At 48.0% G+C, this 22993-nt stretch overlaps 1 protein-coding gene across 2 annotated transcripts in view; it reads left to right on the forward strand.

Moving 5' to 3' along the window:
- GRID1 (glutamate ionotropic receptor delta type subunit 1) overlaps positions 1–22993 on the forward strand; it is a 660264-nt gene that overhangs the window by 382055 nt on the left and 255216 nt on the right. For both annotated transcript variants that reach the window (XM_082424198.1, XM_082424199.1), the window contains exon 5: positions 18501–18554. In XM_082424198.1, coding sequence (XP_082280324.1) covers positions 18501–18554 — 54 coding nt within the window. The remainder of the gene's footprint in view (positions 1–18500; positions 18555–22993) is intronic.

Here is a 22993-nt window from a genome sequence, read left to right on the forward strand (position 1 = left end):
CTGCACTGTGTCACAGTAGTATTGATAACTAAAAGTCTAGTTACAAAACAAGATAAAACCCTCAATCCATTAAAACAAAGTTACAATGTTAAGAGCCAAATAACCAAGGGCAATGGGACCTTTAGGCCAGAAAACTTAGGCTAAGGGAAGCTTTTAATATGGACCTCCGTTCTGAGGTTCGTGGTAGGCGAAGCAACAACAGAACCTGACAGAATGCATAGCCTTCAGTGCTGACGACAAAGAACAACACCAATCCATTGGGAGAGAGACTTCTATTTCTTATTTTTTCGGTTTAGTTCTTTGGGAGACATTTATCACATGAGTCTCTAGATAAGGGGACATAGAACAACATAATGGATAGTGACTTTGCTCGCAGTTCTACAAACAATGCAAATGTGATTCATATGGCTGCCTCTTATATCAGCCTTGGCTGAAAGGCATAAACAATAAGGCATAAGGCTGAAAGGCATAAACAATGTGATATTCCAGTTCAGTGCAGATTTTTCTGTGAAAAGCCAAAATGATATCACCCAGACTCAGAGCTTCCTAGGGATTTGACTTGGCACAAGGAAGAACTTAAAAGCTTTAGAAGAATTAAAAAGTGGTGTTTCTTAGGTTGTCTTGCTGGCTCGCTTCTGCTTCCTTTTTAAGATGTAGCTCCAGCATCATCTGTTCCGAGAAACTTTCCCTGACTCCTTGAGGTTGAGTTAGGCTCCCTTCAATATGCTCCCCTAATGCCCTGTGCATCCTTCCCCTCCATAGAGCCCCTACCTCATTATACCTGGTTATGTGTCTGTGTTGAAGATGGTGGGATCCTGAAAGGTAGGCATGACCTCAGTTATGTTCATATTCCCAGCTCACACAGTGGCTTTGGCACCTAACAGGCCTTTGTGGGTATTTATCAGGCATGCCAAAACTCAGAGCCGTTCTTGGTATAGGAGATGTAGTGTACAGAATGGTTAAAGTCTGGGCTTTGGCACCAGATTGCTGGGTTCAGATTTGGGCCTCTGCTACTGTCTAGCTCTGCTACCTTGGACAAGTTAAAGAAGCACTCTGTGCTTCAGTTTCCTCATCTATAATATGGGGCTAATAATAGTACCTATGTTGTAGGATTGCTGAGGGAATTAAGGGAATCGATACATGGTGGTGCATCGATATTGCTTTGTGTGTAATTGGCCATGATGAATTGTGTCTGGTGTCCCAGCAGCTCTTGGCCAGTGTTAGTAGGCAGATGTGCTGAGTTGTGGTCCGTCCATACTGGGCCTGGCAGACGGCCACTTTTTGGTCACTCTAAAGCAGCTCTTGGGCACGTGGGGAACCAGGCTGACACTCTGCGCTCATTGGCTCTCCTGGCTGCGTCTGTCTAGAGGTTGGGAAACCCCATGCATCCTTCTCAGAGCTCCCTGTGCTCCCACAGTGGGGCAGGTTTGTGGAAGGATATTTGTGATTCCAAGGTCAGAACTCCATCTCTGAGGCTCTCCAGCCTTCTTCCGGGGCTTCTCACCCTGCCTCGGTTTCCTTTGGGAAGCGACTGAGGGGTCTTTGGCCGCCAACAGACTTGGGATCCTCTCCTGGCTCAGTCTCTTGTTTCCTGTGTGAACTAGGGTGGGTCACGTGACATCAACTGTCTCACCTTTAATAATAAGGATGATGGTACCACTGGGAGGGACGGCTGTTGTAAGGATCCAGTGAGGTCATCTATGTACAGCGCTTGGCCAGGACCCAGCATGTGATTGCCACACACTCAGTGTTGGATGCAGTTCCTCTAGGCTTTGGGAAACTCACTTCTCTGATGTCTACACCCAACCTTTTTCTCCATGACATGAACTCACTTTAGAATTCATCTTTGTGAAAATAGCCAGAAAGACTCGGGAAGCCTTAAAGTTCCAAGGTGGCTTTATCTGAACCAAGGTCCCCAGGACTTAGTTGTGGGTGGAGACCAGTGTTCGCCAACCAGATCCTGGAGTTACAGGAGCCTCTGTACAACCCCTTCCCCCTGGGCCCTCCTGCAACAGGTAGGCTGCCTAGCACTCGGGCCCAGGCCTGGCCAGTGACTGCAGCCAGCCTCACTGGCCTCCCATCTGCCTGTGTATATCCAGGCCAGGATGGGCTTCTCAGTGCCCTGTTCACACTAACTGCATTTTCTGCTCTAAAAGACACACAAATATTTTACTAGAAAAGGATTCAGGAAAAAAAAAAGAAATACTTTTCATCATACTTGTGCAGAAAGTGATGTGTAAAGTGGTTTTTTCTGAGAAGAACATATGATTTTGTTAATGTAAATACAGCGTACTGTGTACTAGAGACAGAAAAGAAGCCCTGAGTTTAGGCTTTGCAGAAATCTTAGCCCCAGAGGGAAACATACGCACACCCTGAAATATGCATGGTACAGGGGCCACACATGTGAATCTAGACTCTGAGGTATTGCCCAGACTCTAGCTTGGACCCATCCCTGGCCTGGTGGTACATCCTTTTGGTTGAACATGCTCCAGGTGAGCGATTATCTCTGCTGTGGTTTTCTTATGTTTTCTGTCTCTGTCAGTAGAGGTACTTCAAGCCGCTATTTTGGGGCATACTGTGGGCACTTTTGACTCAGAGCCATTTGTCTGTATCCTTATTGTTATTTTTGAGGACAGGGGCATGTTTTGCACTCTGTTGCCTTCACCGTTTTGCTCATCTTCACTCTTCCTACCTACGGCTTCTTTCTTGCTTTGAGTCTATCCAAACCTTCTCACCCTTCCAGCCCAGTCCCTCCAAGGAGCCTTTCCCACGTCTGCTCTCACGTCTCCCTGTCGGAGGCCCCTCGAGGCAGCTCATCCATCCACAGGCTGCATGCACATCTGTTCTTCATACCTGTCTTCCCAACAGAACCGGTCTGATTGGGGTAGAGACATCGTCCATGGCTTCCCTTGTTGCCTTCAGCGTCAAGGACATGCCTAGGAAACCCTCATCCTGGGTTTATGTTGAAGGAGTCCAGATTCCTGAATTCTACAGATTCTTAAATCTTTCATTCTTCTAGAGAGATGTGTTGATAAAAGTGAGCCAGTATGTTTGAACGATTCCTTTGAACAGGCTATTATAAATCCCCAAATCTCACACACATCCGATTGATATCATATCATTCCTGAGGTTGTTGATGGTCTCCTTACCTTGGGTTGCCTGATGTATGGTTATTTAAATGGGCTGTGGAATGAAGTTGTTGGGTAAGAATCTGACATCCTTCCCCTCTAGGAGTGATAAACAGAGCATGAGCCCAAAATGTGCTTGTGGGTTTGATCAAGAATTCTCTGTGAAATTGTACCTTTTCAGTTGCATGATTGCCCAGAGAACACACTGCCCCAAACAGCCTCCAGGGGCTGTAGATAAGAGCAGAGAAGAGAGCTGTCCCTCTCTCATCCCAAAGTCTGGGTAGGCAGTCTTACCCTCCCAAAGCTTATGAAAATAAGTTCTTCATGAGAAGTTTTGGAGTTTGGGTTCTCAGCTAGCTTTCCAGGCTAACTGCAGAAAAAAGATGTTCCTTTTCATTCTAGTTTTGCCTCCAACTTGCCGTTTTTCATCAGCCCTGGCACAGGCCATGCTCATCCCTACTGTGCCCTCCTACAACCTTCTTGGATCGGTCAGTGTGCTCAGTTGCCAACAACAAAAACCTACTCTAGTTATCTTGAGCATAAAATGAACCTACTAACCTCTGACTGACTTCAGTTTTATTGATTTCTGATTGATGAGACAATTCTGATTTGTTGCCCATGTTTAATCCCTCTTTCCCTCAAACTATTTTAAAATGACAGTAAAGTTAAATGTTAAAAACCCGCAAGGTCAAAGACTACATGGGAGGAGACAACAGTTGGTGAGATCTTGGGGCTAGTTTTTGGAAAGTAGAGAGTAGGTGGAGGAAGGGTGACTGATTCAGCTGAGGTAAGGATGTTACAACCTCAGTGCCTGATGATAAAGATGCTCATGGGAAGTGAGTTGGTTCTACCTGCTTGAGAGCCTTAGAACCCAGAGACCCCAGAAAGTAGGATGAGGCAGGTGGCAGAAACCAGCAGAAATTAAGCAGAGATTTGCATGGAGAGTAGTAGGACCTTTACTTCCTTTTCCTGCTTTCAAAATGCCAGCACCTGGAAGATACCCTTCAGGCAGGTTATTGGAAGAATCTTTTCTGGAGAACCTGAACTGGAGAAAAGACCTCCAGGAGCTGAAATTGTGGAGGAGAGAGGTGTCTTCCAGTGCAAAAGCAGGGAAGCCCACCAATCCATCCATCCACAAGCCACATTCATGCCCTTTAGTGAGCTTTTGAATGCCCCACTTTATTTTTTTTATTGAAGTATAGTTGATTTACAATGTTGTGTTAATTTCTGCTGTACAGCATAGTAATTCAGTTATACATATATATACATTCTTTTTTAATATTCTTTTCCATTATGGTTTATCAAAGATATTGAATATAGTTCTCTGTGCTATACAGTAGAACCTTGTTGTTTATCCATTCTTTATATAAAAGCTTACATCTGCTAACCCCAATCTCCCACTCCATCCCTCCCCCAACCCCCTCCCCCTTGGCAACCACCTGTCTGTTCTCTATGCCCGTGGTTCTGTTTCTGTTTCATAGATAGGTTCATTTGTGTCATATTTTAGATTCCACATGTAAGTGATATCATATGGTATTTGTTTTTCTCTTTCTTACTTACTTCATTCAGTATGATAATCTTTAGTTGCATCCATGATGCTGCAAATGCCCCACTTTAAACATGAAAGAACAACCAGGGATTATTATGCATTTGAGGAATGTCTCTTATATGAAAGAGAGAGTACAAAACAAATATGAAAAAGGAATCCAGGGCCAAACTTAGTTTAGGGAACAGAAGAAAACATCAAAAACCATATCACTGATTTAAAGGGATTAAAAATATTTTTTGCTTAAGACATGAACAGGATACTATGTAGAAGAACAGAGAGCACAAAATAGCAACTGAAGGCAAAAAAATAAATTAACTGAACTTTTAAAAGTCCAATAGAAGTATTAGAGTTGAGGAAAGTAAGATCAAAAGTAAAGAGGTATAAAATTGGAGAGTAAACTTGACAAAAATGAATGATTTAGTCTAGAAAGTTCAATATTCTTCTAACAGAAATCCTAGAGAAAGAACAGATAAAAATGGAAACAAGGCAGATATCAAAGAAATAAACAAGAAAATATTTTGGAACAAAAGGAATGTGTCTTCAGACTAAAAAGTCCTATCAACCATTTCTCTCTTAGCCAAAATAAAGGAAAAGAACACCCACATCAGGGTACTTCAATGGCAAGTTTCAGAGCACCAGGGAGAGAGAAGAAGGGATGCAGAGAGAGAGAGAGAGAGTGAGAGGGAGAAAGAAGAAAAGAAGGAGGAGGAGGGAAGGAGGAAGATGGGCAGGTGACATAAAGGGAACAGGAATCAGAATGACATCGGGATGCTTAGGAGTAACAATGGATGCACGAAGATACTGGAGAAACACTATTTTTGTGGATGAGTTAGTACTACCCTATTATGTCTAAGTGAAACAATCAATGTGATAGAAATATTTTTTAAAGAAATTTCTGTACATGCATAGACTCAAAAATTTACAGCCCATGCACCTTTTCTTAGGAAGAGGCTGTGGGATGAGCTTCAGAAAAAGAAAATAAAAACCAAAAAGATAGAAGTAAGTAATAACAAGTATAGAGAATCCAGCCAGCAGAACAGATAGGAAAGTCTCAGGGCAGTCTCTGGTCATCCAGCTGGAGAGCAGGGGTCCATACAGGAGCAGGGGAGAGAGGGCTCTGAGAGGCTGTCTCTGGGGTGAAAGGGAACTGAGAGCTGCTTTTGTATGGCTGAGCATTTGGACAAATATATTATAGAACTTGTATAAATACAAATAAAAGTAATTGCTAATGCAAGAAAAGCAGAAGTTGTGTAACCAAGAAAATACTATAATCACAGTCTACTACTTGGCTTAGTAGGGAACAGTGTTTTTGTAATATTGTCTCACAGTTCTGGAGGCTTGAAGTCCCAAGATTAAGGTGTCAGCAGGGTTGGTTTCTCCTGAGGCCTCCCTTCCTGGATTGTAGATGGTTGCCTTCTTTCTTTGTCCTCACATGGCCTTTTCTCTGTGAGCTTGCATCCCTCATGTTTCTTATTCTTGTTAAAAGGACACCAGTCAAATTGGATTAGGCCCATCTTAATGGCCTCATTTTAACTTAACTCTTTAAAGACCTTGCCTCTAAATACAATTACATTCTGAAGTCCTGGGGATTGGGGCTTCCACATATGAATATGGAGGGCCACAATTCAGCCCATAACATTCCGAGGACATTTCTGTTAGTGTCCTTTTGTGATTCTTCAAGGTAGGGATATAAATACAGTATATCTCAAACTTTCTCAGCATAGACCTTTTTTTTTACAGGAGAACTTTTAGCACCTCCTAAGCCTTTTCTATTCCATAGAACACAATCTGGAAGCTCCCAATTCACAAGGTAAAAGCCAGGCTCCACTGCATAGCGTAAGACCCTGCTGATTGGGACCTGGCAGTATTTCAGTCCATAACTCATGCTTCATGCTACTGACCCTTACACCCCTGATTTTAAGCCACAGCATGACCAACAGTGAGGATGGTTCACACGCACATTTAACTCCAGCTGATAGGTACTTGGACCAGACAATGCCATGACTGCCTCACCAACAGGCCCTGGGCACAGTGAAGCTTGACATAGTGAGGAAGAACCTGCTGGAAAGAATGGGTGTGTGGTCTCAAGGGCTTCTCCACATGGCCAGTCTGACCTCTCTGGAATGCAGATCTGACCATACATATACCATCCTAACTTACAAGGCAGGAAGAGGTTCTGGTCTGGCCATTTGGATAGCGCAGTGGCGTGACAGGGCAGCATAGGGTGCATGGCATTCCAGGGCTGGGCAGGTGGGTGATGAGTTAGTCAGTACACTCAGGGAAAAAAATGAAGCCTTAATTGAGGACCACCATGGAAAAACATTGATTAATAAAGGTTAGAGGATTGGCTACAGGGTTCTTTACACAAATTATATTTTCTGTACTGTATCTATGAGCTAAGAAATCTCCATGGCTAATTTTGATTATAATTGATTTTTGCCTCATCTAATAACCTGAGAACCAAATCCTTATTCATAAGATGTGAAGATGTGACTCAACCACCATTCTTAACCAACTGAATGCCCTTTTCACCTCCAGGCTTATACATGCTGTCTCCTTAGACTGGAAGACCCTCCCATCCTACCACTACCCACCCCCAGCAGGGGGCTTCTACTTGCCAGGCAAGAGTTGGTGTCTGGTTCCTGATTCACTGAAAGCCTCTCTATCACTGCTCTTTCTCCCTTGGTCTAGTGGAATTCTCTCTCTCTGTGGCTTTGTCTCTCCCAGTCAGCTGGCTTTATTCAAGGATGGGGCCCAAGACTGCCTCATCTCCATGTTAAGCATCCTTCATAGCACCCAGCACCTAGTAGGAGCCCAGGACATGCTTGCTAAATGGGTGGGTGCGTTCTGCTGTTGTCTCCCTCCCACCTGCTCATGGATTTTCCTGAGGGTGACGCCTGCTTCTTTGACTTTTCCATCTCATTAATCCATGAAGTGGACAAGTCAGAGACTCCTGCTATCCTCCCTGGGGCCTCCATCATGTCTTGCTCTTTCCTCAGGAGGCCTATGGGGTGGGTCCCTTTCTAGCCTGAAGCCTCTTGCTTTGTGCCGATGGCCCTTCCCCTGGGCCCTGTACTGCCAGCCGGACACTAGCCAGCACTTGGCCCTTCCCTGGGCCATGGCCAACTGGTGCCAGGGAGGACAGAGTCAAGATGCATCACAACCACACTGAATGACCACCAGGGGAGGGGCTGAGCCCCTCATGAGCTTCCCTGTCCTTGGAGTCTGGTGGGACAGATGGCTAGTCCAGACATGGGGACAGGCTGTCTCGTGCCATCATGGTTTGAGCTGTACCCTTGGGCTCTCCCACCTGGGCACAGATGATGCTATTCCTGTCGGTGACTCCAAAGAGCTGACCATGTAGTTATATACTAGTTTGTAAGCTTCACTTTCTTTTTCTATTAATAGGAGATCATAAATGATCACCTTCCATGATTGTTGCAAGAATTAGCGGCAATGTAGATTGAGGTTTACATTTTAGAATAAGCACCTTGGAGGCCATATGAAAAATCATGGAAAGACGAGTGTGGATTTGAGGCAAGAATTTTTGAGAGCTACAATAATGCCTGTGCTGGGCATTTTTGTTTGTTGATTCATTAATATTCTTTTTATTTGTGCCCCATTTTCCCCCACAAAGTGAATGAAGTACAATTATTTATGTGTGTATGTGTATATATTTGTGTATGCACACACCCACAGGAATAGGAATGTTTGGAGAGTTTAAAGTTTAATATTGCCCTGGGGGTCAAGGTCATGCCTAATACCAAGATCAGTAGATGAAACCAGTGGGGTGCCTCAGATCAAGGCAGGTTGCAGGACGAGATTGGTGGTAAATTCATTGTTTTTTCCACTCCAGGTACTGAGCTTGGAAGCCTTGTGTTCAGAGAGTTTTTTTTCTCCAAATGATGCCACCCCGTGGGTAGGGCCTTTCCAGGTCCTTTGTGCAGGCAGTAGAGGTGGAGGGTGGGGCAGGTGGGCCACACCCCCGAGGATGAAGCACACGAGTATTTGGCTTCTACATCTACTCTGCAGCACAACGCAGAGTGACATGGCTTTACTGTTGGGCTCAGAGGACTTTGCTTAAAAACTAAGCTCCTGGCCATGCCCAGGTCTGGGCCCCAACTGTACAGAGGCTTTGTATTTGGTGAGAATTTATATTGTGGATTCCTCCTCCCTCTTTTCTTTTCACTGAGTTTGCCACATCCTCTCTTCCTTACTCCCCAAGACCTCGGAGCCCCACCCATGGACTCTGAATCATTTTCAGGGGATCCAGAGTCCAAGTGAGCCCCAAGATGAGCAGCTATTTATACCCCAGCTCCCCAGTCCCCTGTCCCCACCCCAGCACAGGGTGTCTCCCTGGCTTTCCTGTGTCACAAATCAGCGACTTGTTTCCTGACAACTCCTGAGCCAGGGAACTCCTCCCCAGCACCCAGAGAAAGAAGCGGTTCTTGTCTCCAGAACTGAAAAGAGATTTTTCTTCCTATTTCATTCTCCCAAAAGTCAGGCTCATAAAAAAGAATACAAATTACACCCAGCAGCTCTTATCAGCTTGGTAAAGAATTGCTGCTTTCAACGTTATTGCCTTAAAAAGAATTCAAACGCTTCCATCTTTTAAAAACAATTTAGGTTGGGAAAAGGAATTAGATGCGTGTGCAGAAATGGCTTGCTTGGCACAATTGGAAGGGGTCGCGGTATTAACCTTGAACGATGATGCTTTAATTGAGCAGCAGAGACAGTGTCGTTGTTCTCCCACTGGACGTCCCGCTGTGGGTCTTGGTCTCTGGGGCTGACAGCCACACGTGGGGGGCAGGCCTCTGCGGCATTATGTGACCCAGTGGCACTAGGAGGGACTTTTCTGCCCCAAACGGTCCCCATCCCCTCCTTCAGCAGCATCTGATGCTGTGGGTCCCCAGAGCCAGTCTTTGGATGCTCACAGCACCGGCTCAAGCTCCAGTATGAACGTGCAAATACCCGTGGGAGGGAGAAAAAAAACATTTTTAATCAGTTTTAGACTTTTCTTTGCTTATATCTGAAAATCGCTTGAAGCTGGAGCTGGACAGCAGAGTGTATGAGAAATGGTTCAACGCAGCCACCTGCCACCCAAGAGCAGCGTACCCTGCCCCCTCGGGGACCACGTGGTGACACTGTTCACAGCCCACTGCAGAGACTGGCTGCTGCTCTCACCGAACCAGAGCGGATGTAAATAAGTTCAGAAGCCATTTGTTCTGTTGTACACCCCAGTCTCCCCAAATGATTGTGTGGTAGCCTCCGTGTGGCCAAGGGCCGGGTATACCTTTCTCTTCCATCAGATAAGATTGACAGAAAAGCTGGCTCCCATTCCCTCCCATCAGAACAGCTTGGGTGTCTGTGAGAGTGAGAACACAGAGGGCCTTATTTGGCTTCTCTGCCTTCCAGGTGGCAGGGAAATTATGGACCATTGATTAAAATCCAAGTATCCATCAGTTTCTACTCATCGGCACTGCCTGGCTTCACTTCTCCAAGTTGATCTTATTAAACAGATCGTGCCTGCGAGCGGACTCCATTTCATTTTTCTGCTGATATTAACACTTCGTCATAAATTGTCCACATGTAGCGTATTCTCACTTTTTATTACAGTCAATTGCACTGCCTGTACAGCCCTGGAACCTGTCTCTGTTTCATCTGAAGGATCCACAAGTGATCTGTAATGAACCTTCATCCCCCAGAGGCCGTGAGCTGGCCCTTCTGCCCTCTGTACGAAGTGGGAAGGTGGTTTGGAAGAGCTGTTTATCTCAAACTTGGTAAACAGTGGGGACTGAGGGCAGGGAGGTCTCATGATTGACTAGAAATTGTTTAGATCCATCAGATTTTTACATGTACTTAGTCAATTATGCTTTCTTTTTTTTTTTTTCCCCAATAGCAACATAATAGTTTTTCTGAGATCAAAGCAAGTGTAAGAAACAAATCTCATGAACAACACTCTCTCTCAGGTGTGATGGTAGTATCTTTTTAAATGCCATCGATGGACCAAACTAGTCCAGAACTTATTGTGTCGCTAAGCAGGAGAGATGGGGACTTTCATCAGGAGGTTCAGAACTCAGCACAGGGCTTCCCTGGTGGCGCAGTGGTTAAGAATCCGCCTGCCAATGCAGGGGACACAGGTTTGAGCCCTGGTCCGGGAAGATCCCACATGTCACGGAGCAACTAAGCCCATGTGCCACAACTACTGAGCCTGCACTCTAGAGCCTACAAGCCACAACTACTGAGCCCGCGTGCCACAAGTACTGAAGCCTGCACACCTAGAGCCCGTGCTCCGCAACAAGAGAAGACACCGCAGTGAGGGGCCCGCGCACCGCAACGAAGAGTAGCCCCCGCTCGCCACAACTATAGAAAGCCTGTGAGCAGCAATGAAGACCCACACAGCCAAAAAAAAAGAACTCAGCACAAATGAAGAAACGATTACATTCCCACAAAAAAGCTCTAAAATTTGATCATGTTGGCATCAGCATCTAAAGGTCATGATATCTTGCATTTATCCACCTTTCACATTCACTTCACTTCATTCTCAGGTTCTCACAGATGTGTTGAAAAAGAATGCTACTTTCAAATACAGGCAGGACTTACTTCGCACAACACAGTGTTAACTGGAAATTAAGTGCGTATCGATGCCGTGGGAAGCGAGGACACAGGCCCCTCATGCGTGGGTTTCCATTAGTTCAGTACCTACTGTGCAGAGTGATGGCTGCCTGTATGTCAATATCCCTTTGCACTGTGCTGGGCTTCCTATTTATGCCCCTGACCTTCCTCATACTGAGCACCAGGGAAATGTGCAGGCGTGTGAACCCACCATTCATTTCTTCCGTAGACATCTTCTGAAGTTCACTGTCTGCCAGGGTTGCATGGTAACTGCACCAGACCTCAGCCCTCGAGGAGCTCACCTCTTGGTGACGGACTGTAAGCTGCTCTCCATATACAGAAACCCTTTGGCAACCAGAGGACCACCTGACCCAGGGGTTCTGGGGAGGGGTGGTGGCAGGAAACTCCAGAATCCAGGACCTGACTTTACAGAAGTCCCTGTGGCTCCACACGCCAAGCCTCACCACTGTCTGCATCGTCTTCACGCTCAACTCTTGGTTTTTCATGAAACATCTACAAAAAGTGCCAAGAATGAGTTTGTCTTTGTTTGGTCCCTGAGTCGGCATGATACACTCAAAAGTGCGTGGGATCTGGCATCTGAAAGGCTTGATTATGCTGCCTCGGTTGCACTGACTTGCTGGGAGACTTGGGGCAAGTTTCCCCATCTGTAGGCTCAGAACCTCTGTCAGTGGGCTGTTGTGAGACTCAGGGAGGTTTCATGTGCAGAGGGCTTAGCTCCAGGTCGGGTGGCAGAGTTGTTCAGTGAGTGTCAGTGATTGAACCCAGCCTGCAAGCAACTCTCATCTCCATCCAGCCTCTCCCAGCCAGAGCGTTCCCTGAACTCCCAGGCCACAGGCTCAGCTCTCCCTCAGCAAAAACACCCTCTTACTGTCCCAGAGTTATGTTTGGAAGCTGTGCAAGATTAATTCTGCCACACCTTCCCCAGATGGCCTTGTGTAGCTGGGGTGATTTCCTTGTCTCCACCATCCTCCAGCAAACTCCCCTTCCGTCCCCCGACATACACACATGTGCTCAGGTGGCTGAATTTCCTGCTCCCACCAAGGGTGAGGGCCCTGGGCTTCAAGGAAGCTGTAGCAGAACGATGGGTGAGGTGGGAACAGAAACCTCACACTCAGTCAGGAGGTGCCATCTATTGGGAAGGGTCTGGGAGAGGAAACTGGAAAAGAGACCCACATAGGGCCCAAGATTCCCCACTCAGCTCTAGGAGTAAGGATGGAGCCAGAAGTAGGAGCCGTGGGAGACTGGGGGAGATCCTTAAGGCAGTTTTCTGGTGAAAAGAAGGCTCCAAGAGGTTCTAGAGAAAAGACTGGAGTACAGAGGGCCAGAAAGTATCTGAGCCAGAAGTTCAGGCCCTTTTCCCAAGAAGGCAGCCCCTGGGAACCATGGTGTGGCCTGACGTAGTGATAACTGTCCTTTATGGGGTTCCTCGTGGTGGTTCTGGGCGTATCTTTTGAAACTCGGGCCTCATGGTGGCTGCTTTGCTGATTTCCTTATAAATGGGCTCCTGAAATTGTCCGTAGTCTCGCCATCAGCTACTCCCCTTCCTTGCAAATGGGGGGCATCGCACTCCCTCGTGCTTCAGAGGGGTGACATTGCACAGAGAGAATTGTTCCTAAATAGCATGTTGTTGCAAAGGCAGCAGTGGGTCTTTAAAGTTAGCTCAATATCTGTCCTTGGGAAAATGCCAGGCCCCGGGCTCCATGGGGAGAATGTTCTGAAATGTTAGAGTTGTGGTTTTAAAGAGATGCTAGTCGTTGACAAGCTTTCATTATCTCAGGCTCCCAGTGTTGGGGGGTGGGGGATGCTGGATAAGTGGCCAACAATTAACATGTACATGAATAGTCAGTGGCATTTGCACTTTGTAAAATAAATCCTCAGCGATGTTGCTGGAAGACTTTCGTGTGGAGGTTTTTTCCACTCCATTTACTATTCCTTGAGGCCAAGATAGAGTGAAACAGCCTCAGACTTGACAACGGCAAGTGGTACAGTGGTCTCATACTTAGGAGGATAAGTTAACCTGGGAAGGAAGGCACCGCGGCTAGTAAGGCCATTTTCTTAGATATGAAAAAAAAGATCATTTTGTTCCCATAGTCAGAGGGCCAGGCTCAAAGGCTCGTACATTTGCTCTGACGGTTGTCCAGGCCTTTTAGGGAGCTGCATTATCAAGGGAAAAGAACATAGGCTTTGGGGACAGATGGACCTGAGTTCAAATCCAGTCTCTACTAACAGAGGGGCTTGTGCAAGATCCAAGTCTAGATCTAGATCTTAGTTCCTCGGCTGTGAAATGGGGATGAGAACCTACCTGGCTCCTTAGGGTGTTGTGAACCAAGCGAAACCTGTGGCTTGTCAAGTGGACGGGTTGTATTGAAGTATCTGGCTGGTGCTTGATAAAAGCAGGCTCTCGTCGCCCTTGGAAATGGCTGCAACTTGGTTCTGCATGAAAGACTGTGAACACAGAGGAAAGGGAACAGGCTGGAGATGCTTTCTCTGATCCCTCAGAACTCCTGTCTTCTCTGCTTCCGTCCAGATGTTTGCATATTAGCACTGATCCTCACTTCCACGTGGTCCCAGGCCCTTCCAGGCGAGCTGCCCCCCACATCCCATTCCTGGCAGTGCTAGGGGTTGCTGTCATTTTGGGAGCCAGGAGCTGGGGTTTGGTCTGCCTCTACTTCCCTATGGAAACTGTGGGATCAAGGTGGCTGGGTGTTCAGGACAGCATCTAAATGTCCCCTGGCGCCTGGCAAGCCTGCAGGGATGGTGTGTCCTGCATCACTTATACTCTGGCTCCATAGATGCAACTGGCCGTAGGAAAAGGCACCCTGAGGTTCGGACAGGGGCTGCTGCTTACGGACGAGGGGACACATTCCCTCCTCCAGGTGTGGGTGTGGGAAGAACAGCTGCCTTCCGCTTGCTTTAACAGGGGTCTACCTATGACAGTGCACTTATCTCTCGAAAGGGTGGTATGTGGGTGTCAGAACAAGGGCAGATGTCCAGTTCTACCTCTGCAAGTGATGTCCCTTCCCATTGGCTGTCTGTGTCCACCATCCCAGCTCTTAGCCTGGACTACATGCCACCTGAAGCATTTTGGGTCTCCTCTTCTATTCAAAAGGGGCTAAAACAGGAGTCAGCATGACTCTTTAGAAGTTCACACCTCCTCAGTTCTTCTTCTAAAGTTCTCCACTTGCCACTCTATTGAGGGGCCTCAGGAGTCAGGCCTTTGGGTTCTGATGGTCTGGCCTAGCCTTTCAGGGACTCACAGCAATGACCTAAGCAGGGCTGCCTGTGCTGTGCCGAGGCATTGCGCCACGGCGGGCATCCCTTGGGTTCACTGAGACCTAGTTTCCAGGGTCTGTGCGGAGCTCCTGAAGTTGCTCAGGACTCTACCACCTGCCACTGCATTATTTAGTGGGGAGTTTCACAGCCGTGGTGCCCCGTTCCAGGAGAGAAGCCCGGTTGCAGGAAACCAGCCTCCCTACCTGCGGTGGGCAAGTGACCAGGAGCCCAGCCGGAGCAGAACGCCAGCTCCACTCTCTGCCTACCCGTGGAATGAAGGGCCTGCCCTTATTGGTCTAGTTGGTCCAGCACTCCTCTGCAGACGCCAGCAGTGTTTTGCAGTGGTAAACCCGCAGCGTGGCTGGGATGAGGGGAGGCCCCACTGTGCTGCCCTGAAGGGTCTGTGGACTCGTAGAGGAGGCAGTGCCGACCATACCTGCGTGTTTGTTACTGGTCTGTTGGCTCCACAGCGGCATGGACGGGACTCCTGGCTCACACCCGTATGCAGGAGAGTTAGGGCAGCTGCTGTGTGTGTCTGGTGCCGTCTGTTGACTGAAAGAAGGAACACATGAGAGATTACCCACTTCTACACATTCAAAAGAGACCATCGAAGGACAGCCAGCCAGGAGATGTGAGTGGAAGGAGTAGGGAGGGCCTTCGTGTTCACTGATCGTCCATAGTGAGCTTCTTTCTGGGCTGGAAGCTTCACCCGTAATTTCATTTAATTCTCACAGTAACTTTAAGATAGGAGGTGTTTGTCTCAGGTTGGGTCCCCCGAAGCAGACTTTGGGGCAAGAGTGTGTGTGACAGTGATTTAGTAAGAAGTGTTCCCAGGGGAATTAAAAAAAAAACAAACCTGGCTGGGGAGTGGGAAAGTGGAACAGGGAAGTGAAAGCAGCCAGCGAGGGTGCATGAGCGAGGTCGTGTGGGCTGGCCCCGCAGAAGGAATCCAGAAACAGCTGAGCTCACACTCTGGGCAGTCCCCGTCAGGGAACGGGGCAGCTGCGGTTTGGATACGTGGCACCCTCAGTCCTTGGTGAGGGTGTACATTTTCCCGAGTGCCAAGGAAGGTTCTGACAGCTGGCCGCAGTGCCTGCCATTGGCAGTGAACGCATACGGGGAGCCACTGGGCTCCGAATTCCTAATGGAATTTGAGGGGGACCAGGGCAGAGTGTCAATAGTACTGCTGGCCTCCGAACACCCTGTATGCATGGGACTGCCGCTCAGAGAGGTGGAGTAGCTCCCCCAGAAGCACTCAGCTAAGCAGAGGCAGACCTGGGATTCGACCGTCCTGTGCTTGCCTGCCCCCTCCTTACCTTGCTGGCTCTGAGGTGAAAGGGAGGTCTTGGGGGCCTCCACCTGCCTCAGACATGGCTGGGGAGGAACAAGGAAAGGATGGCACTTAGAAGGGGACACGTCCACTGGGCTGGGAACATTTAGGGCTCTGCCCACGGAGCTGGCAGCTCTCCAGCCATCGGGGGGAGGGGTGTTCTTGCTAAATCTGCAGTCACTTCTCCTCACCATCTATCTCAGCTTCTGTGGGAGTTGCACCCTCTGGAAAAGGCTGTAGCCAAGTGCTATTTATCTCCGTGTGGGGAAAAGAGGCTTAACAAATTAGCTAATTGGTGAGGGAAAGTAGGACAGGAAAGTTGGCCAGTTGTCCTGTGGGGTTTTCTGATCAATTCTTTCCATCACTATCTTCCACGCATGAGGATGAGACCAGGCGGGAAGATGCCTTAATGTAGCCAGGGCTCCCACCTGCTTCCTGGGATGTCCTGGCAACTGAGTCAGGTCCTCTGCACTGCTGGCTCCTGCAGGGACACTGGAGGACCTCTCACCTGTACAGGTGCACCTATACCTTCAGATTCACAGAACTGTACATTCTGGAGTAGAGCTCTCAGCTCCAGAGGCTAAGAGTCAGGGTTCAGAGCTCTGAAACAACACAGCATGTCAGGCACATGACTATTCCCAGTGAGTTAGGAATCCAAGGAGTGCGGCCCAGGATCGGCATTCTTAAAAGCTCCCTAGGAGGTTGTTACATGCAGCCAGACTTGAGACTCACAGCTGCAGAATGCCAGTGCATGATGGCGTGTTACCCCGCACCTGTGGTCAACCTCCGTGTTGATATTTGCATACCATATATGTTCCTGCTATCTGCCTTCCATGCAGGCATTTCCACAATGAGATCTTGTTGCTCCTGCGGCAACCCATTCCATCTTGAACTCCTTGGAAAGTCAGGAACTTCTCTTCTATATTGAGTTGATATCTGCTCCCCTGAGTACAGGAGCCTTTGGTCCTAAATCAACTCTCAGAGGCTGCAAAGAGCAATTCCAGCCTCTCTTGCACACCTGCACTGTCCCTGGTGACTGTAACTGGCCATCAGTTTTCACTGTCCCATTCTGTGACCGCTTCCAGTCTGGAGTGCCCCCTATCATGCAGGGTGGCCCAGTAGTCAACCCCCCAAGGGGTAGCACAGACCCCCAGCCCCCTGGGTTACTGGAGCAGGGAGGCTCCTTACCACTTTGTGACTCATCTGTTAGGAAGAACGAATCAGATCTCTGTGTACTGAAGAGGAAAGATATTTTTGATACACTAAGTCAAAAATGACAATTGTAACCTGATGTGTATTTCATGATCCCATTTTAATAAAAACATCTGTCTGACATGTGTATGTAGATACATACATGCAGAAGTGACTGAAAACTTCTGGAAGGGGCCATTTGGAACACTCTGGGGGATGAATTTGGAGGGATACGTAGGGTGTTTTCACTACTGTAGTGCATTAAAAAAATGGGGCAGGTTTATGGGATAATTTTGAACATTTTAATTTTTCTGTATTTTTCCAAATAAAAAAGTGACAAAAATTACATTAAAAAAATACCAAAAAAAGTAAAAATAAAAGAGGACTACAATCTGAGCTCTCTCCCAGGTTCGTAGATGGCCTGGAACAGTGCCTGGCACTCAGCAGTATTTGGCTCGTGCTAACTGTGAGTATTCTTACAGGACAGTCTTGAAAACTCTCAGTTCCTCCTCTTTTCAATCTGTTGGATTACCAATTAAAAAAGGGAAAGCGCACTCATGAAAACATATGAGAAACAAAATAAGTAACTGGGTCCTATCTGCTTCGCCCTCCTATACTTCATTCACATCTTCAACAACAGTATTCATTTATATATTGAACACCTACTATGTGCTGGTTATAGTGTAAGGTTTTGAGACACAAATGTGACAGCCACAGATGTGGCCCCTGACCTCATGGAGACCCCCAACTTGGTGAAGGAGATAGACAATAAAAAATAAATAAGCTGATAATTATTCAAGTACAGACATGGCAAGTGCCATAAAGAAATAGAACAAAATGCTCTAAGAGAGAATGATGGGGATGGGGATCACTGCCCCGGAGCAAAAAAGAGCCAGTTCTAGGGTCCTTGATGGCTTCTTTAGAGCTGAAGGCAGCTCAGAGCCCCAGCTGTGAGCTGCCATCTTCCTGGGTGTTGTTTAGCTAGGCTGGACAAGCTGCTGTAAATCCCTTGTTCCAGATTCCTGATTCTCTAGCCTCAGGCAGTGATGAGACATTCCCCCCTGAGCGCCCCTCCAGAAAGGTGTTTGCAGGCATTCTCCAAGAGGAGAGAGGGGAGGGATGTCCCCGCCCATGGCCCCGTGACGCCTCCTGGAACTGCACTGGCGCGTGAGAGCTCCGAAGAACAGCAGGAAATCAGATGTCCGTGTTCAAATGATGCGTCTTGTAGCTAAGGCAGCCAGAGCTGGCCCCAGGGGGATGGCGTGTTTTGTGCAGAAAAAATTTTCCAGAAACAATGTTTATCAAACTCCATCTCGGCAGTCATCCTGTGCATCTGCCAGCTTCTGGCTTGCTTCTGGTCATGTTTTTTTTTTTTCTCTCTCTCTCTCTGCAGGCCGTGGAGACCAACCTGGCTTCCAAGGACAGCCACTGGGTCTTTGTGAATGAGGTAAGAGCCCCAGAATGGTGAGGGGCGTGGCCTGCACTGAGCCCCCACCCCTTGGGAAAGTGCAGAGTGATCCTTTCAGGCTCAACTCTGACTTGGGGTGCTGGAATAGATTCCAGGGCTCCACTGTGCAAGACAAGAGGTGAGAGAGGTAGACAGAGCTTGCCAAGCTACTCACCTGGAGCAGGTGGAAACCAGGGGAAGAGTGGAGATCTGAGTCCAGGAGGAAGTCAAGAGTCAATGAGAAGTGGTGTCAGGCATTAGATGTGCAGGGTGAGGGGAGGTCGCCAGTCAGGGGTCAGAGACCGGAGAGATGAGGGCGGGTTAGAAAATGGGGTGCAGAGGGGGTGGGCAAAGGAATGCAGAGGGGATGGAGGCTGCATTTCCTGCAGGAGGTTGAAGATATGTGTGTTATGTGATTCTGCGTGAGGGTGTGTGTATAAGAGTGCATAGGTGTGAGTGTGTAACTGTATATATTTGTGAGAGTGTGGATGTGTGTGCATAAGTGTGTGTGTGCATGTCAGTATGTGTATGAGTATATGTGTGTGTGTATAGGTGTGTGTGGATGTGTATGTGTGTGCATACCCCCCCCCCCCCATGCAGCTGGTCAGGGCACGGTTCAGTGTAACCACTTAAAGGGGGTAAATGGGAAATCTCTCCCATGACTGGCCATTCCACTGGTTTGGGTCCTGGGAGGAATGGGCACACCAAGGTTTCACTGCAGCCTGGTCTGCTCTCCATCAATGACACCGTAACTTGTCCTGGCCACCTCCACGCTGCAAACATTACACGGGAGTGGCCTGTGATGCCGTGCCCTCTGCCCGCACATCCATTCAGGAAGCACCCACCAGGGCAGCCTGGTGACCCTAGCCAGCTGTTAACACAGCTGACTCTAGAAAGTGCTTCCTGGCACGGGCTTTCATCAGCCCTGTGGCCTTCCGTTGCTCCTAAATTAACTGATCGATTTCTAATGGCCACATACTAGAAGATGCAAGGTTTATTGTGCAGGTAATTTATGCTTTTATGATGTGTGTATCTTCATCGGCTCGGTGCTACTATGGCTGAAAGAGCTTGGGGTGGCTGATTTTATAATTTTGCAGGTAGTATCAGATAGTAACTGCTCGCAAGGCCCACTTTTCATGGTTTGTCCATAAATTTATATCTTATTAGCGCCACGTTTACACGGGCCAGTGGGAGGCATGCGAGGTAACTGCCCATTTCCCTCGGGTTGCGGATGGTTGTGCTGTTGATTAGGAGAAGGGACATGACAGCCACCTCCCCTTTCTTCAGAGCCTGACAGAGTCCCCCGTGGTCCCTGGGAAGTTTGATCCTCTGGGCTTTGCCACGTCTTTATAGGTTTCTTTTATTTTGGGGGAAGGATGCATTCTATGTACCACTTAAGGCAAATATCTAGTGCTGGCTTTATTTTAGGGGGGGCGCCTCCAAATTGGATAGCCAGTGTTTCTCTATTGCCAGTCTTCAAAAAGTGCTCTATTTTTACATTTCTAACTTATTTCCTTTTTCCTCCCCTGCATCCCGACCCACTCCCAGGGCCCTCTTGTCTGTCCCTCTTATTCCCTTTCGAGGGCTGGGGTTAACACTAGCCAATGTGAAGTGCCCCCAGGGCATTGCCGGGGCGGCTGGAACCCAGGACTTACTTAGTGCCACTGGGAGGCATCAGGCACCTGTCGGAGCCACACTGGAACAGCCGCACCCAAGAGGATGGCTGTGTTCCACCCCAGTCGTCAGTGCACCGCACCGTGAGCTGGCACTCCAATCATGTGACTGTCCCTGGGATAAGTGTGTCCTCCTCCAGAAGTGACCTCCCTCTTTCTTGGTTTCCTTTTCTATGGGGAGGCCAAGCACTTGTCAGGGCGTTTTGTGTTTGTTAATATCCTTATCCTCATCAACAACCCTGTATGTCAGTTATTACCATCCTCATTTTGCAGATGGGAAAAGGGAGGCTCGAGAGGTTACATCACTTGCTCAAGGTCATACAGCTATTGAATGGTGCATTTGGGATTCTGTGTGATGACTGTCTCCAGAGCCCTTTCCACCAAAGGACACCATCATGCATGTGGCCCTGACAACGATCCTTAACCTATGGTCAGGGTCTAATTCAATAAGGTCAGTCAGTAGGGCTCAGGTATGCATACTGACAGGGACACTCTTGGGCTGGCCTTGGTGTCCGCTCATGGACATTCCTGAAGCCTGCGATCTAAAGGTGGGTCCTTTTGTAAAGCTTTGACCCTTAGACCCCAGTGTGGCCTCTGGTTAATGGCTAAGATGTTCTCTAAATTGACTTATTCTTTGGAGCTAGCCATATTCAAAACTGCTGTTTCCTATTACAGCATGGCCCCATTGGGAACAAGTCCTGTTATTCTTATGACAGTTAGATTTCCAGGCTTTATTCAAAGAGCCACAGACAAATATTTTCCCAGTTGCTTTTCCATTTATCATATGTGATGGCTAGGAAAAACTAAAATAGGAAAAGAAGAGGAACAGGCATTTGGTAGCTCCAACATGGTCTCCAGAATCCAGCATCTACACCGGGGCCCCATCTTCCCTCTTCCTGAGCTGCTCCCCACTTCTCTGGAGGAAGTTCAGTCCATCAGATGAGCTCAGGTCTGTGCCTCTTCCTACCACGTTTTTCTCCAGGGCTGTCCTCCGGCTCCACCCCCTGCTTCCCTCATTCCTTACAGGCTCTGTCCTCCAGTTTCTCTCTCTGTATTTGAGTTTCTTAATATATTTTCCTGGATTCAAGATAAACATTCAAGGGCACATATTTTTGTTTGCTTTCTTCATGCAGTGGTTTTCTTAATATATCTACCCCTTCACCAGTGAATATTGGTGTTGCATGTTACAAGCCTGTTTTATTTGGAGAAGGGGTAATTGGATACAGAGAAAGGTTTGTGAGTATGTGAGCCTCACTGACAATTTCTGCAGGTCTCTGGGCTCCACTGTGGGGACACTGGCGAGCAGGTGTGCTTTGGGGTGTAAACTCTATTTTTATTGATTGATTAAATTACACGTTAATTTGGAGGAGGATGGGGGATTCAAAAGAACGTGTGGAAAGCAAATTTGAACATTAGTCAAGGTGGCCACTAGGCCATGAGTCCCTTGAGGACGTGATCAGAATCCAGCTCACCACTGAATCCCCAATACCCCATGCAAAGAGTAGATTCTTTTTTTTTTTTTAATTTATTTTATTTATTTATTTATGGCTGTGTTGGGTCTTCGTTTCTGTGCAAGGGCTTTCTCTAGTTTCAGCAAGTGGGGGCCACTCTTCATCGCGGTGCGCAGGCCTCTCATTATCGCGGCCTCTCTTGTTGCGGAGCACCGGCTCCAAACGCGCAGGCTCAGTAGTTGTGGCTCACGGGCCTAGTTGCTCCGCGGCATGTGGGATCTTCCCAGACCAGGGCTCGAACCCGTGTCCCTTGCATTGGCAGGCAGATTCTCAACCACTGCGCCACCAGGGAAGCCCAAGAGTAGATTCTTAAAAAGGTTTGGTTGAAGGCAAGTCGATGTACTTAGGATAGGGCAGAACAAGTTGCTTTGAATAGTACTTCCCAGCCAGCCTCTGAGAAAAGGCAAAGGCAACAATTAAGATGGGAGGCTCAGGGATGGAGGAGACAGCTCTGGGTCATTCATCGGAAGCTACCAGTTCAGGACCAGTCAGACTTGACTTTGGCTCCCAGAACCTCTTTATCAGCTGGTCTGGAGAGCTTTCTGTCCACGTGGCTCTGGCCCAGTGATGCACCAGGTGTCCTCAGTACTGGGTGGAGTCGGGACGCAGTGGAGAATGCCCTTCCTGAGAGGCTCTGTGTCCAGGCAGGACACATCTGCCTCATAGCCTGGCCTCTTGGGAACTTTTTGGAGGAAATTCTTTTATGGAATATATCTATCTCTCCAGCCTCTTCCAGAACCATCTGTGAAGGGGACTTGAAGCACTCCATTTGTTACTGGACAGCTCTCATGGTTAGACTAGCTCCTCCAGGCATAGAAACAAAAGCAAGCTTTGATGGAAGTGGTTCAAGAAATGCAGAAGCACATGCATAACCCTTGCACTTAGGTTTTGTCAGCAAGTGATGTTCTGAGCTGTGTTCTGTGGTTCAGCAGGGGCCCAGGGGGAGGTGGGCTCTAGGAGGGAGGAGTCACATCCGGCAGGCCCTCACACCCTGCCTCCTTGCCAGCCAATGTCCATGACCCCCACATCCCATATCTTTGTTCTCTGAGCTCCAGACCCACGGATCCAGATGCCTTCTGGACTCAGCCACTTGGAAGCCTCATGACCACCTCCAGCTCAGTGCATCTCTCTCTGAACTCATCATCCTCCCCCTAACCTGGTTCTCACCCAGTGCTCCAATCCCAGGGACCGGTGTCTCCATCCTATTTGTTGGCTCCCTAGCCAATGGAGAAAAGCCCACATCCTGCTCCCTGCC

Source organism: Balaenoptera physalus, assembly GCF_965194825.1.
Source record: "Balaenoptera physalus genome assembly, chromosome: 14".
Classification (NCBI taxonomy): domain Eukaryota; kingdom Metazoa; phylum Chordata; class Mammalia; order Artiodactyla; family Balaenopteridae; genus Balaenoptera; species Balaenoptera physalus.